This window comes from Brienomyrus brachyistius, chromosome 19 (genome assembly GCF_023856365.1).
Source record: "Brienomyrus brachyistius isolate T26 chromosome 19, BBRACH_0.4, whole genome shotgun sequence".
In the NCBI taxonomy this organism is placed as follows: domain Eukaryota; kingdom Metazoa; phylum Chordata; class Actinopteri; order Osteoglossiformes; family Mormyridae; genus Brienomyrus; species Brienomyrus brachyistius.
This window is the reverse complement of record NC_064551.1, coordinates 20,088,286-20,105,055: the sequence shown is the minus strand read 5'-3', so window position 1 is coordinate 20,105,055 and position 16,770 is coordinate 20,088,286. Positions and strand designations below refer to the sequence as shown.

Below are 16,770 nucleotides of genomic sequence, written 5' to 3'. Positions count from 1 at the left end.
CACACGTTTCCAAGTGGGCAGCTGTGACAGGTGATGGTTTTGTTTCCAGAGAGCCCCCTGCAGGCAGGAAGTGATGTAATCCATGAAGGTCAGAAGGCAGCTGGGAGCAGCTTTCTCACTGACCCCCACCCATCACCACCGTGCTCTCCGGCGCCCCCTAGCTGGGGGGGGGACAGCTCACTTAGCCTACACAGCACAACTTGGACCATTTTTAAGGAAACTCATTTACCAGGATAGTGTAACAGTTCTAGCATTACGCCCAAGAGCTGGATTTACAATATCGGTTGATACTTCAATACATATTTTTACCATTAATGTTTATAGTTACTTCGGGGATTTTAGAAACGTTTACTCCTTTTTTGCCAGGAAGAGCAAAACGTAATTTTCCAAGGTGGCTTTTTCTACTCTGACAGCGTGACACAGGACGCCCTGCGCAGGTCAGTACTCAGGAATCCACACTGTTCGGGTTTCAGGCTGGGAGGACTACGCCCCCATGGCATCAGGAGGCGGAGACCCAAGGAGGAAAGCGGGGAGAGAGGCACCCAGGCTCAGCGACAGCCGCAGGTCCCTGGTCGAGCAGCGCGAGGTCATGCACGTACCCATGGGTTGTGAAGCTGAGCGGAAAGGCAGGCTGACTAATTCTTGCCTGCTCGCCGAGTCATGATCACGACACAAAGCACCTCCATATTCCCAGCAAAAAACTAGCAGCTGACTCTGTGGGCCCAAGCTGCTCCTAGAGACACAAAATTAACACAAATCTTGTCTAGTGTCATCACCATTGTGTTCAGGCGTCTAAGAGGACAGCTAAGAGGTCCTCGGAGGTGACAGGCGCTTGCTCCAGGTAAGGAGACAGTGAACGTCAGGCTTCCAGGACCCTGACCCGCCCACTGCGGGCCTCTCATGCCAGCCACGCCCAAACTGCTGGTCCTGCAGCCTCCAGCCCAGCAGGGGAGGCCCCCCCCCCCCCCCGAGTCAGTGAAAGCTGCTCGCAGACACACCCTAGCAAGGTAGCGCAAGCGAGCTGCCCACGCCAGGCCGGTTTGTGCGCCTCTCCATAGAGGAAAGGGCCTTGGGTTGCACCGTGGCGAAACACGCCCTTTCACAAACAAACAGGAATGCCGAGCAGTCAGCAGTCCAAATCCTGACTGAACCTTTAAGGCATAGCTAGCTGGCTGTTGCCAGGTGTCCAGGAAATCGCACATCTGCACCTAGGTGGCATTTCTTATTAATAAATCAATTTCAATTACCGCCAATACTTTTGGAAAACTCAGACACCCTCACTCAGGGCTTCAGGGCCTGAGACTGCTGCTCCATGGCGTGGGAAACTGTGCTATCCCAGCATGCACTGCGCCCCCAGAAAGGGAAGCTCTATATGAGCCAAGTGTCAGCCCAGATTACACAAGAGACCAGAAGTGACCGCTAGATACAGGTTAGAACACCAAATGCATTGCAGGCAGGTCTATCAATGGGAGGCGTCTTTATTTTGGTTTTCAAACTCAGAGGTCTCCCTAAAGCTTAGCAGTCTACTGCAAAAAAAATGTTCCAGGACTGACAAGAATTTAAGATATTTTTCCCTCAAGGGTAAACTATTAGATAGTAAAAATGCCACAGTATCCACCTGAGGCTATTAATAGGTGTACTCCAGGTCCGCAAGTCAACACGTAAAGCAAGTTTCACATAACTACAGGACACCATCCATCTATCTTCCAGTCGCTCATGAGGAACAGAACTGTGGTGAGCCCGGGGGGCTACCACAGGAAGTACAGGACCGGAGACACCCTATGTCGGCATTTCATCCATCACGCACACATGCACGCACGCGCGCACACACACACACACACACCAGCTAATTTAAATTCCACAATTCATCTAGTTCTCGGAAGCCAGAGGAAAGGTGACACAGTGATTAACTTTTTAAACTCCTCTAAATATGGAAAGGATCAGAATACTGTCTGGAGGGAAGCTAAACAACATGAGAGGAACATGTTAAATCTACAAACAGAGTCAAGGCAGGATTCAAAACCCCCATATGATATGAGGCAACATTGCTGCCCACTGACCCCCATGCCGTCCTGTGTAACACGGTAATCCTGTATTCTTACTACAGTGCCAAGCCACAAGGGACACAACATTGGACTCCAATATTATTATTATTATTATTATTAAAATTATTATTTAAATTATTGTGTTTGTTGTTGTTGTTTGAATTACTAACAACATTATTATTTTGTTATTAATAACATACTTCTCATTATAGAAGATGGATTCAAAGGTCATAAAAAAACCATTTTACCAGTCAAACATAATGGACAAAGTATACTTCGATGCACACTGACATGGAAGGTATTAGGATAATCTGGCTGAGAAGCTATTAAACTTCACTTTAATGCTGAGTATGGAGGAGCAAGAGGTCTGGCCCCTGTCCCCGTTGGCGGGATCGCCCATCCAGATCACCACAGCACTCACCTGCACTGCACACTGAGCACCAGTGACCTGTGACCCAGTCGGCCTGTCGGTTTATCGGTTGTCCTCCGTGCTACGCTCTGATGCCGCCCATGCAGAAAGCCTACAGATCACACCACATACGTCGGGTGTGATCACGCGCACTCGACAGTCTTTGTCAGAAAAATTGCCAGCATTCTTTATATGTTTGCCTGGAGGCCACCCACCTAGAGCTGTTCATCTGCCACGTTCTGCTTTAAGGAGAGTCATCGGTCCCCAGATCCTCCTCACCCGAGTCTCATAATTGTATCAGAGACACATGTCTTTTGGGATTTAAGGGCACAGGATCCAACTGATGGGGTAAATATCCCTGTTTGTTAAGGGAGGGATTTATGAGACACCATGTCGAACGTAATACAAAAAAATAATAAAAAAATCCAGTCATGAAGTAGAACATCTACAGTACATCCCAGCCGGAATCACAAACAGCTCCAGCTCAGGGAATCCGGAACATGAGGTTCTGTTCAGTCTAGACATCATCGTATAAGCAAATCATCCCTTCGGCAATACTGACATCATGTGTAGCCAACCAAGTATAAAAGGCCACAGGACAGTATACAGTTCTGCTTTGTACACAGCAGCAGCAGCAGCAGCATTCTGGTGTTCCCAGGAATCACCACGTGTCTTCGTTTTGTTTTCATGAGGGTCTTTCTCAGAAGTTAAGAGCTGGAAGGGTTTGGAACTTATACACACACTAAACCTAGTAAGAAGTTACTACACGACAGCATTAAGTGAAGCATCACAGTACTGTCAGATGAGAATGTGACCTCAATCTGACCTTTGACTGAACTATAGTTTATGCGACTTTGCTTATTAAATAATCACACAACAACATGCCACGAAGACAACAGGACAGTGACTGAGGTACTCCAACACAACTACTATGCAAATCTGAGTCAACGACAGAAAACAACATCGCTGTTCAAACTTGGGTCTGACAAACATTTTCCACCCAAGCGAACCGATCCGAACCCAATAAAAGAACCACACTGGGCCGTGAGAAGCCAGCAATGCCAACCGATCACTGAAACTGTCATGCAAATACTAGCCTTCACATTTTGCTTTATAAGCTACCAAGAGGCTAATTACAGTGAAACTGAGCAAGGGTGTCATTCTGACACAGGGCCACACCACAGCGAAGACAGGAGCGTAGCCAGGGATGCCTGATGGTGCAGCTGATGACACAAAGCTGTTTGTTCAGAGGCTATTCAGAACTCAAGGCTATCCTCACATGAGTGAGATTTAATAGCAAGCAAACTAATGGGTCATTACTGAGAGACGCACAAAGGAAGATCTTGGGATTAGCATTTTTATATAAAACATTACAAATGTCTAATGACTAATAAACACTAGCAACCTCTAACACAGACCAACTAGCTAAACTGCCCTGGTAAAAGATGAATGCTTATTATAATAGACACGAGGTGACATCAGCCTTTGAAAAAAAATCACTTATAGTATTACACACCGACATCCCTGCTGTAAACATGCAACGAAAGCTTGGTCAGTGATAAGCAGAGCTTAGGTCTGAAGGCCCTTCATTCATTTCCATGGGCTGTCTCTCTCAGTTGCCATTTTCAGATAAGACATGAAAAAGAGTGTGAAGAGGCTACACTGAAACTTCGTGTTTGCCCTTCCAAGATGATCGCTGCATGTCGAAACGAAACGATTTCACTACATGTCATGAATATGCCGTTATAAAAAGTAAAATAATAATAATAAAACAAGAAAATAAATAAAGCTATATCGTCACTAGCACTGTGTTGAGAGAGGAGCGCTGCCATAAAAATGAAACCTAAGCCAAAGTTGGGTACGACCAGATCGTCCCACTCCGGACACAAAAAAAGATTTATGCGTATTTCTAAAGTATGACCCCTATCATTTTTTGGACGTGCTGATCACGCACCGAGGCGCTTAACCTCACTCGCCCCATTAGGATAAGGTTATTACAGCTTGCGTTTAAAAAGTCACCAATCCTCCTCCAAAGTGGCAGTGACAGCGCGATTTAAGGGCACTTAAAATAAACGCACCGATCTGGATGCGAAAAAGCAGCAGCACGATCCCTAACCTTTTTCAAACTATGACTTTGCAACCGGCCGGACGAGTTTGGTTATGCAGACATTTTAACTGCACGCGAGAACCTTTAATTAAACTATCAGAAGTATAAACAGGCTACGCTTTTAAAATATATGGATTCGTGTCGGTTTTGTTTTAAAGGAGAGGCAAAAGTGTATACATTTCTCCTTTTCTTCCCCAATGATAGAACTGAGTAGCCCTCAGCTGTAGTTGTGCATGGGGGATCGGTGTTTGTCTGATAAACAGCGAACAGGTAAGATGTATAAGAACGATCTGCCGGTGTTTAATGCGAATTAGCGCTAAATATGAAATACACTTACTGTTTGTAGAAAGAGAAAAAAAACAGTCATTTGAGCTCCCCTCCTTTAATCCTGGCAGCAGATGATGGACATTCCCACCACGAAGAAAGCTCCCCCTCTTCTTAACAGCGTGTAACCTTGACAAACCACGGAAAACGCCTTTATTATGTGCCGGACCTGTTGCTGCTAAAGAGCCGCCCGTAGAATCACACCAACAACATGGCTGACGACGGCGCAGCGCTGGATGCTATTCAGCCGCGGCTCCGGTGGGAGGAGACAGCGGCGCTCCGGAGCTCGGCTCCCCGCACTGCGCCGCGCCCCGCACCACCCTCTGCTGTCCGAGCTGCGGAATCACAGCTATTAATCTCCAACCCTTCTAGCGCTCCGCTTCTCGCACTGCTCTCTGCACCGCCTTCTGTCGGCTGAGATGCAGAATCACATCATTTAATCTCAAACCCTATTAGCGTTGCTCCTGTTTCAATTCGTGCACTAAACTTTTCACACTGGTTTAGCTCCGTTTCAGGAGCATGATCCGATTAAAAACACTTTTTTTTCTTGTGTAAACGAAACAGTTATATATGTTGGATATGTTAGGATATGCATAGACTGGTGGGACTGGTGGGATCCAGGGCAACATACAGTAACAGTCCTAGCCGATGAGGACTCTCTCCCCATTAGAGATCAAGTTGTGTTCATGTTCGCTATTGAGGGGGGTTGCAAGAGGGCGGCGCGGAGGGTGGAGGGGCGCCGCGGTGGCCTCGTAGGAAAGTTACGTATCCTTATTATTATTATTACTGCTACTACTTAATAGGCTTTGCTAAGCAAGTAAATTCACGTGGGCTTGTTCTTTTCATATTAAGACACATTAATACTAACTAGTTTTAACAATAGTGGAATGTTACACTTTTTTTCTTCCTCCGTTCGTGGCGCCCCCTGGGTGGACGGCGCCCTTAGCATTTGCCTATATTGCCTATGCCACGGGCCAGCCCTGGCAACACTTAACAGAGGCCTCTGAATATGTAAAACTACAAGTAAAATTTGGTGGGGGGGGAGGGGCAGAATTTCTAGGTACACCCGAGTCCAGAATAACTGGTTGTAAGATGGATGGATTGATATACATAGAATTATACAGCAGCTAATGCCAGAGAAAATTCTTGATACATTAAGGAGTTTGTTAAACACTACCCGTTAATGGTTATTGATTTCACAGAATAAACTACTGCTCCCGGCCAATCATGTAGTTTGTCCTTTTTAGAGATAAACCCCGTCTGTACATAAATAGCAATTTTAAGATTCAGAAACCAAGACCACAAAGTTATAAAATGGCATTATAAAAAATATTTAATTTCATTTATCTGAATTGGTCGGACCAAGACCACCCATAGATCGGGCCCTATTACAAACTAAACCACTGGTTCTTATGAATGGACTGTATCCAGTATCTCTAAATCACTATATTCAGATTCAGTATTTGGGCTTTTCTATCATACTTTCATCTAGATTAGTGGTTCTTAACATTTTATCAGTGGCGGCTGGCCCATAGGAGCGCTTGGGTGCTGCCCTCCCATTGGGGGGGGGGGGGATATAAAATATATATATAAAAAAAATATATATATATATATTTTTTTTATCAATGTCAGTTTTACTTAATAGTGTGTGCTCCTACATGCAGTCTGAATTATTTAAACAACATTTCCACCAACTGACTTTAATTCAACAGTGAATTTCCACCAATCATTTCTCTTCTCTCATCAAAGCACCTCAGAAGTGCAGCGAAATAGCCAATTGTGTATGGCTGCTAGGTGAATATAATAAAGATTATTCTACCAGTAAAAGTAATGAGGAAAAATATAATGGAGATATGTACAGAATCATTTTAATGAGACTAAAAAGAATTTCAATTTATTTCACTGGTTGTGTGGATGCATTAACTTGATTTACTAGGGAGAGGTATATAAAGGTATGTCTGCAAGGTGAAAATTCTTTTATTTGGATATTTATCATTGTTATCACGCTGTAGCCCTGGACACCATTGATATTTACAGAAATTTACAGTGATTAAGTAACATTTTACAATTTGTGAGATATTACACTCATGTCTTACAATAAATCTCTATAGATCCAAGACTAGCTGAAGGGAATGGATTTTTTAAAGGCCCTGAACAGAACAGCTTTTTAAAAAGGAATCAGCCTGGCCCACAAATGATCGCTTCCTCCCTGATTATTTCTGGACATAGTTTCCATTGTGGCAAATAAGGACCTTTAATATCGGTGTTCCTCACAAGCAAAATAGGAGAGAGACATTTTTGGAACAGCATAAAGGCATCTCAGATCACTGTGGTAAACGCCCTTTCAGCTCTGAATGCTTTCCTGGTGAGACAGATTAGCTAAGTGGTCTGAGGAAGCATTGTCGGAGTTTACGCAATGAAAATAGTATGGGCCGTTTGTGCAGACCAGGGCCACGGTGGTGGGGTGTAACCACATGTAATGCTGACAGCATGTAATCGAGTACGGCATTAGGCAACTACTGAAGCTGACGCAGATAGAATGCCAGCATGACAATCCCAAATAAGCTATGATTTCTCTTACACAACAGCAGAACCTTCCAATCCTGTTACTGTTATACCTCATATTCAACTCCACTCAAGTGTATCAACATTCAGCAAGTTCTCATGCAGCCAAAGCAGGGCCTCACACAGCACTGCTGAGTTAGTTGCAGAGCTACTATCGGAATGTATCAGATCTTGTATAAATACCTGTGGTGTGACTGTGTGGGGGGGGGAATGTGAAACAGAGGGTCTGTGGGAGCTCACATCATCACACATTTACCACATAGCCAGGGAAATAAATAATAAATATCAAGTTATTATTATACAGTGAATAGTAGAAATAAACACCGACTAGACCAGGGATGACAGTCATGATGTCTGTTGTACTTTATTAAATATGAAACCCAACAAAACAATCATACATCTGTTCTGCCCTGGTCCTGTACGCACCACCAGGACAACTAGTACCACACTGGCATTACATTTGCACCACCAGGTCCACTAGTACCAAACTGGTATTACATTTGCACCACCAGGTCCACTAGTACCACACTGGTATTACATTTGACCTTTCAGAAGGTGCCATCCCACTCTCAGGGCCAGATATGGGTATGGACAGTTAAATCTCTGTATCCAATCTTCCATTGGTCAGGTCACCCATTTACTTGCATGTGTTGCAGAAGGGAGCTCCGCCCCCTTAGCATTTCTTTCCCCTCATTGGCTCGTTTCTTTCTGGACCTCCTTCCAGATGCTCTCCTGGAGCTCGGCCGTGTCGTACTCCTTCAGCATGTCATACTTGTGCCAGGGCTGGCCCTGCCTCTTGGCCTCCTTACGCTGCACGCTGGTGAGGCTCAGCTCAAAGCGGATGCCTTGGATGTTGAACTTGGGGTGTTCCCACCGCTTCGACCAGGGCTTGGGCTTCATTCTCACCTTCACCTGAAGGAGGCAAGGTTTGAACCCCAAAAGAAAACACTTTTCTGCTGCCCTTGCTCATACAAACCCAGGCCATGGCTAAACCTGCTCAGTTTAAGTTAACAACTCAAAGGCAAACATTAAAAGTGGGGGGTGGGTCACATACCATAGAGAACATGAATGTAAGGATACACATATTTGTACCTAAAATTTCCGGCACAGGTCTTTCAGTTCGGTACCGAACAAATGCAACAGATGCAGAACCTTTGTGTTTATGTGTTGTGACCATGATCTTCAGTTTGAGTGCTGACCACTGACCGTATTGACCGGGACCTCGCCACTTAAAGAATACGGCACAGGTTTCATGTCGACGTCGACCGTGCTGTACGCAGGCAAGGCGTCTCGGAGGTACATGAGATTGTCGTCCAGCCGCTTCTCCAACTTCAGCACCTCCAGCTGCTGTATGCGGGGGCTGTACAGCTCGTAGCAGATCTCCACACCTAAAAGGCAGCAGAGGGGACCCCACCCCCGACATAGGTGAGAATTCAGTTCCAAACAAAACATGGAATTCTCTATGGAGATGTTAAACCATGTATTGTTGACCACAAAGCTCACCAGCTACTCTCACTTAGCAATGCATATTAATAAAACTTGCCTTGACCGTCAATAATGTTCCTTAGGATAAAAGTGGCTCCCAATCCCGATCCAGATCTTTGAATACAGATACCCACAAAACGGTTGCTTTTTCCACTGGCATATGGGTCGTGCATAGTCACTGCCAAGATAGTACCTGTAATTTGAGATTACAGCAACTGTAATTTGCAATTAGTACAATTTGAAATTTTTTTGAAAATCCACCATGGTGAATCCACAGAACTATAAGAATATATTCTCACCAACATAGAATTCGGGAATGTTCAACATTTTGCGTCTTTTAGTCATATCTTTCCTCTCAATAGCAAACTTGAGAGGATTCGTTTTCTGCCGTGGAGGAATGAATTCCGGACTAAGAAACCTAAATGGAAAAATAAAATCTAGTTAGTCATCATTTATGATGACTTAAATATACGTTAAATACTCGGTCAAAAACTAGCGCTAGTCAGCCGAACATCATTGTTTGGCGGTAGATAAGTTGTTGGTCCTCACAAACAATTCTAGTGTGAGATCGTGTTACGTGGAAGAGCTAGTTATGTCTATTACATCCAGCATAAGTCTTACTTTCGGGGTGGTTCTGGGGGTTTAGTTTTATCCACAACTTCCGGTTTCGTTGGAGGGATGAATTCGGATGTTTGAAATGTGTTTCCTCCAGACGCATGCCGCAACAACGATGTGGAGAAGAAACCTAGGGAACATAAATCCATACGTCCATGTTATAAATGCATTCCATTAACTACACTGCTTTCCTCGTAAGGGTTGACAATTACGATAGTTTTCTGGCCAATGAACTTTAACAATCACACAGGGATTATGATTCATGTTATGGTTTAACATAAATCAAATGAAGTAACGTGAACAATATGCCAGTTTCAGCTATTATATTGCACAGATCCCCCAGACTTACGCTCATTCCAGGGCTGTGCGTTCCGAAACGCTCGTAATGCACAAAATGCCAGGCTTGCTCTACCCGAGCACGCAGCAGCCATGTCTACAGCGTGACCTTCCACAGTGACGTCTCTGTCAACACGTGCCACATGGAAGCCTGCGAGGGACACTATGCACCAACATATGAGCGATTGTCTGCAAACTCAATAAGAAAAACACAACCAACTGCCAAATAATGAGGGTGTGTTAGGTTTGACTGTTGACGTTTTGCTTTATCAAATTGTCTACAAAACGTGTATCTTGTAATTATTATAACTATCAGCCCCGCCATTCCGCCCACATAGAAATCGCTTTTGATATTTTGAATTTAAACCTCTGCGATGCTATTCAAAATAAGACCACTAGGTGTCACTGTTACAGCAAATATAAACATAATATAGCGATGACTTTATTGAAAGCTTTATTTCAAAACCAGGTAAAGCGCCACAATATAAAAGTGAATTTAAGTCAAGACAAAACTGTTGTAAAAGATTATGCCATCGTCTCTATTACACAAGGTCTCTAGATCATGGATCCCCAAGTATAGTAAACAAAACATTTCAGTTTTTGAAAATCTTACTTTTCATTATTTCTGGAGACAAATATGCTATTTGCCTCAACAACATGACAACAAAACGTAAGTGAATATAATGTGGCTTCTAAGGTGGAGACAGGGGGGGGTGATATATAAAGTTACTTGATTGCTTGTATATTTGTAGTACAATAAAGCAAAAACAGAATTTAAAAAATGCAAATAGCAACGTTGTTCTAGATTAGGAGGAGAAGAAAGAGGCTCGGTGGCACAAGCAGCAGTAGAGGGCATTTGAGCAGATGAATCAAAATAGAAGAGACTTCTGGAGCAGTTGAATCAAGTAGGTAACAAGTGAATTTGACCTGGTTGGTGTCAAAAATAACATACAGATTCCTGGAGGTCTGGCAGGGTGTCTCTTCCTGAAGTAGAGAGAGGGCTGTGCGTGGGAGGACAAGTTTAGAAGGATTAGAGAATTGGACCCCCCCCCCCCCCCCCCAAATGTAAGCCCTGAAAGGAACACAAACTACTGGGAATGTCTGAATGACTTAAAATGGGGGAGAAAAGAAGAAAAAATATTTTTACTGTCAACAGGACTGCAGCTGGAAAAGCAATATGTAAGTCGAAGAAGATATGATTTAGGCGGCATAAAGACCAAAGTCAGTGTAATAGCAGCAAGGCGCTTTGTATATGTACCTCATGCTAAATGTAATCTCATTTTGAAACGTAGCATGAAAAAGAAAATCTGGTGGAGGGAAAATAAAAGGGAAAAAAAAACAATCAGATTGTTAAGCAAGTCACAACAAAAATCTAGAGGCAGGGAAAAGAATACGGAGAAGATTGCATAACAGGAAGTTTGAGGAAACTAAATAAAAATAAGAAAATGACCCACATTTTTGCATTAAAATCTCAATTAAATGTCAATAAAATGTAAAAAAAAAATTTTCATAAAAAAAAAAAAAAAGTTTTCATAAAGGAAACGTGGTGTGGCATGGTGACAGGATAGAACCAGCGGAAGTCCCTTAAGTGAGCTGTTTGGCTAATATTGCTCCAGCAAAGTCATCTAGGTTCTTAACTCATGTAATGTGAATAAATACAATCAGTTTTTTCATCCTATTAGATAAGGATTTGTTAACTTCGGGGACTGGCTGGTCTTTGATTAAGTAATGTTGTAGCAAAAATAACATAATGGTGTGTAATTCAATCGGTAGAATTGTGAGCCCTTAGGTAAATTCTGATCTCAGTATAAAAATGAAGAATAAAGACAAGTTGGACTGCATCCTTCCCTCCACGTTAAAACAACAGGACCCCTTGGCCTGCTGATCCGTACATCCATACATGCATCTTGCTACAGAGGCACCTGTGAAGGGTGACATTCAATATTAGGCAAGTGAACAATCTCGTCTTGAAGTTGATGTTTAGAAGTCGGAAAAAGGAGTATGAGTAAGGATCTGAGCGGCCAAATTGCAATGGCTAAATAACTGAGTAAGATCATTCCCAAAGTGGCAGGTCTTGTGGGAAGTTTCAGATTGTCAGTACCTACCAAAAGTGGTCCACGGAAGGCGAATCAGTGATGGGGTCATGGGCACCCAAGGCTCACTGATGCTCAGGGGAAGTGAAAGCTAGCCTGACTGATCCAATCCCACAGGGGAGCTACTGTAGCACAAAATGCTGAAAAGGATAAAGCTGGATATGACAGAAAGTTGTCAGAATACACAGTGCATTGCAGCTTGCTGTATGTGGCACTACATAGCCACAGACCGGTCAGACTGCCCATGCTAACCCCTGTCCACTGCAGAAAGTGCCCACAATGGGTACATCAGCATCAGAACTGGACCAGGGAGCACTGGAAGAAGCCTGATCTGATGAGTCACATTTTCTGTTATATCATCTGGACAGCCATGTGTGTATGTTGTTTACCTGGGGAAGAGAAATGACCAGGATGCACTATGTGAGGAAAGCAAGCCAACGGAGGCAGTGCGATGCTCTGGACAATGTTCTGCTGGGAAACCTTTGGACCTGGTGTTCATGTGGATGTTACTTTGACACATACAGTACCATCTACCTAAACGTTCTTGCAGACTAAGTACACCGTTTCATGGCAATGGTATTTCCTGATGGCAGTGGCCTCTTTCAGCAGGATAATATGCCCTGCCACACTACAAACATTGTTCAGAATGGTTTGAGGGACATGAGAAAGAGTTCAGGGTGTTGACTTGGCCTCCAAATTCCCCAGATCTCAATCTGAGCATCTGTGGGATGTGCTGGACAAACAGTTCCAAAGCATGGAGGCCCCACCTCACACCTTACAGGACTTAAAGGATCTGCTGCTAACGTCTTGGTGTCAGATACCACAGGACACCTTGTGAAGTCCATAGATCGACAGGTCAGAGCTATTTTTGAGGTATGAGTAGGACCTGCAGAATATTAGGCTGGTGCTTTTAATCAGTGTATATACTATGATCAGTGTACATACCATCACTGGTGTTTATACCATGATTTGTGTATATAGCATGTTCATTATGACTTTTGGTATCTGTAGTAATAAACATTGGCAATGCTGAGCAATGTGATAGCTCCAATTACCATAGGATGGCTCTTTAAAACAAAATACAAATACTTTACCATACTAGGATGACTTAGTTGTGACTTTAGTTTTTAATAAGATATTTAATAGTATGGGGGCGGCATGGTGGTGCAGTGGTTAGCACTGTTGCCTCACACCTCTGGGATGCAGGTTCAAGCCCCTGCCTGGGTCACATGTGTACGAAGTTTGCATGTTCTCCCCATGCCGTTGTGGGGTTTTCTCCGGATACTCCAGGTTCCCCCCATAGTCCAAAGATATGCTGAGGCTGATGGGACTTGCTGAATTGCTCGTAGGAGTGCATGTGTGAGTGAATGGTGTGTGAGTGTGCCTTGCGATGGGCTGGGCCCCCATCCTGGGTTGTTCCCTGCCTCGTGCCCATTGCTTCTGGGATAGGCTCCGGACCCCCCGCGACCCAGTAGGATAAGCAGTTTGGAAAATGGATGGATGGTTGGACTAAGCTTGGCAGTGACTGGGGAACCATCTGGATTTGTTATTCATGTATAATGTTCGCTCCTCACGTTTAATCGCACATTTTATTTATTAAGGATTCCGGTAATGTTAAGAAACACAGCTACGGTTTAAAGGTGGGTTGTTTCTCGCCCGCATTTCAGCACACGTCTAGATGACATGCTTGCGCTGAGGTGTTGAAAGTGTTTCGATTTTTTGGAGCAAGAACCCATTCAAAACGCTTGGGCTTTGAGGCCACGCGGAAGCCCTTCCTCACCAGCCCCCCCCCCCCCTTGCCGAGATCGCATGCGAGCTGCACCGTGCTACTCACTTGCTCACTATGGTTAAGTGACCGGATCTATGAACGATGGGACCGAGCGTCTACACCTTGCAGCCAAGACCTTGATTTACTCCAAACAGCCGAGACCGCAGCAGAAACACGGAGCCCGTCGTAGTTTCAAGGATGTTCTTTCCAGATGTGACTTTCTCGGCTGTAAATTATGCACTTGTGTTGGGAATAACGTGCTTGACCGTCTTCTGCAACTTCACCAAAGGTTCTACTGAGTTTTCAGGTTAGATCGCATGCCTATTCTTTTTTTTATTGCAACATCTCTGTCAATTCTTTGTTATTTTTCACATTTATTTTACCCTCACCAACTCCTCAGCTGGCATACAGCAAATGCGCACCTCTTGAATTGTTGCACAATATTTAAGGAGTGTGAAGTGTATACCGTGCGTCGCAGAATAGATAGGTAAATGTGGAGTTTTGTTGTCTAACACAAAAGTGGCGTTAATCGATGTGTACATTATTAATGAGCATTGACAAGACCCACTTAAGTTATTTATGTGTAATAGTTGCACATCGCACTACACGTGTGATAGGTACGTGCATTTTTTTCCTATAGTGCCTGTAGGCGCTAACAGTACTTTACAAGTAAATAGCCCATGCAGTATAAATCTCAAACTATAAAATCACCAAAGATATGTAAATAATTAGATCGGTGCGAGGCAGTGTTAACGACGTTTTGGCCACACTGTCTTAAACATCCCATAATCGAAAACTAGGCAGAATTAAGCTCTCTAGAACGTCCTTTTTGATTCAAGATGATATACATATATACGCTAGTGTCCAAAATTGTGGAAACACTTCCAGTTTTTAGAAATTGCAGAACTTTATTCAACAGTTGCTCCAGCTACTTATTTAGTTACTTATTTTGTAAAATCAAACATTGGACGATTAAGTAACCGGAGCTGAATAAAGTTCTGCAGTCTCTAAAAACTGAAAGTATTTCCACAATTTTGGCCACTAGTGTTGGTTTACTAAATTGACCACGGATGTACGAATTATCGCATGTAATGCATTTATCGCAAAAAAACTTTGATTACTGTTGTTTTATTTTAGTCCATTTATATATGAAATATCTTCCTAAATGTATAACATACTTTCGTATGATTCAAGTGTATAGACAACCTGTGTTAAATAGGTGTTGAGAAAAAGACATCCTGCACCTTTTAAGATTAATTTAATTCTTCCTACAGAAGGCCATCTGGCAAATGCAGTTAAATGCAACCTATAATCTGTAGTGCTGACTTGCATTAGCCCGTAATGACTTCTCTAATGGTCGGAAATGGCAGACAAATTTGGCTCTTGTCAAAGGTGTTAAACACGTGTGTTAATCGCTACATGTGTCGAGTACACGAGAACCTTTTTAGATTAGAGGTGATATTTATGGTTTTAATTGTTAATCTGGAATGCAGCAACAAGAACAAGATCAGTAATACATAATGCATTTTAATTGATGGTATTATGATATGCCTATATTTAGATAAAATTTTACCGTGACATGACTACAATTACTTTATCGTTTTGAATGGTTTTATTTTCAAATCGCTTTCAAATTCGCAAAGCTTCCCAGAAAAAGGGGTAATCAAATTTTATTATAATTACAAAGTCACCACTGTAATATTACACATTACATTCCTAAAAAAAGGAATCTTATTTGAATTAAACATCCCCTAAATGCTGAATAAGTATTTTCCAAAATACTCCGACTTACCATTTGAAGACAACACATGGCACAGTAATGGATGTATTTCCTAATCAGCCAGCTTTGTACATTATTTTGCCTTTTTGTTGAAAGATAAATATACAGTCAGTTACCCACATCTCCTCCCCCCTCCCCAGCACTGTACTGAATAAGGTTCATTCAGAATTTTTTTCTTCTCATGGTGAGTTGACTAGGGACTGAAGATCTGACAAGGTTGCTGTAAAGAGCCACTGAAACAGAGCTCATCAACAAGGAAATATAAGAGCGTCAGTCTCAGTCCTTTACTATGACGTGAGGGATTTTCCAGAAAAAGGACAGTGACAACAAACACAACATCAAGATGAAACATGGAACAAGATGCAGGAGAACTGTTAGAATGAGACTGCAGCCCCCCCACCCCCCCCAACAGGAATATGTCTGTCCTTTAAAGGTGTGGTTAAGGTTGTTGCTCAGCACATGCGTTACCTACACAAAGAGTACGTCTGTGGGCCCTTTTTCTCAAAATCGCCACCAGTGGTGATTCAGAGTTTGGGGTCGAGAACCTAGCAAATGAAGCAGTCGCCAGGCAGGGCCTTGTAGAATCTGGGTGGGTCTCTACCCCAAATTCCACTTCCAGACATGGAGACAGCTGCTTTGGGAGCCGGGGGAGCGGCGTGAAGTATATCCCTCTGGAAGTGGCTCTGGGGGGTGTGTTTGTGTGTTTGTGTGTGTGTGTGTGTGGGGGGGGGTCTTCATGTCTGCCTTACAAATATCAGATATCCCAGCATCTCTGCTGAAATGGGTTTATAGGGAGATTTAGCATGAACTGGTTTACTGATCTGTACTGGTAAGGCTCCCCTTTTAGCGTGAGTTACACCCATGTGGCAGGTCATTATTTCAGTTGGGCTGGTGCATTTGCCGAATAGTGTTGTTGGCAGCTTTGTAAACTGATTAACGTCAAGGGTAATTAAGCAAAGTCTTCCATTTACCGTCAGTTAAGTCTCCGAGCCAAGGGGGCATAATTACAAGGCAGACGTTAAATTGAAGGGCTGTATTTTCACACCGTAGTTATTTGTGTGGTCTTAATGATTATAGCCTCTGGCTGTGTGGTGCAGCGTAATGAGAGAGCGGTCATCTGGTCAAATAAGGCAAGAAAAACAAGAATCGTGCACATGGGGCTTCAGACCGCGGGTAATGGCAGACCTGCCTGACCAGGACCCTGCCTGGAGGGGGGGGCTCCAAAAACCTGGGAAATTATTTG

The 16,770-nt window shown here is 43.4% G+C and overlaps 3 protein-coding genes across 3 annotated transcripts in view; 1 reads left to right on the top strand and 2 right to left on the bottom strand.

Moving 5' to 3' along the window:
- LOC125715178 (intersectin-2-like) overlaps window positions 1–5,143 on the bottom strand; it is a 44,387-nt gene extending 39,244 nt beyond the window's left edge. The window contains exon 1 of the mRNA XM_048986483.1: window positions 4,899–5,143. The gene's annotated coding sequence lies outside the window, so the exon portion shown is untranslated. The remainder of the gene's footprint in view (window positions 1–4,898) is intronic.
- A 2,646-nt stretch (window positions 5,144–7,789) lies between these two features.
- Window positions 7,790–10,048, bottom strand: mrpl19 (mitochondrial ribosomal protein L19). Its single transcript, XM_048986435.1, has 6 exons — window positions 9,900–10,048; window positions 9,557–9,680; window positions 9,235–9,353; window positions 8,994–9,128; window positions 8,657–8,838; window positions 7,790–8,362 (listed from the first exon to the last, which is right to left on the bottom strand). The coding sequence occupies exons 1-6, from the start codon at window positions 9,979–9,981 to the stop codon at window positions 8,141–8,143; spliced, it is 864 nt and encodes a 287-aa protein (XP_048842392.1). The 5' UTR covers window positions 9,982–10,048; the 3' UTR covers window positions 7,790–8,140.
- Window positions 10,049–13,785: 3,737 nt separating this feature from the next.
- The window catches only part of LOC125714848 (protein eva-1 homolog A), a 60,972-nt gene continuing 57,987 nt past the window's right edge, over window positions 13,786–16,770 (top strand). Inside the window, exon 1 of the mRNA XM_048985864.1 lies at window positions 13,786–14,054. Coding sequence (XP_048841821.1) covers window positions 13,946–14,054 — 109 coding nt within the window. The 5' untranslated portion in view covers window positions 13,786–13,945. The remainder of the gene's footprint in view (window positions 14,055–16,770) is intronic.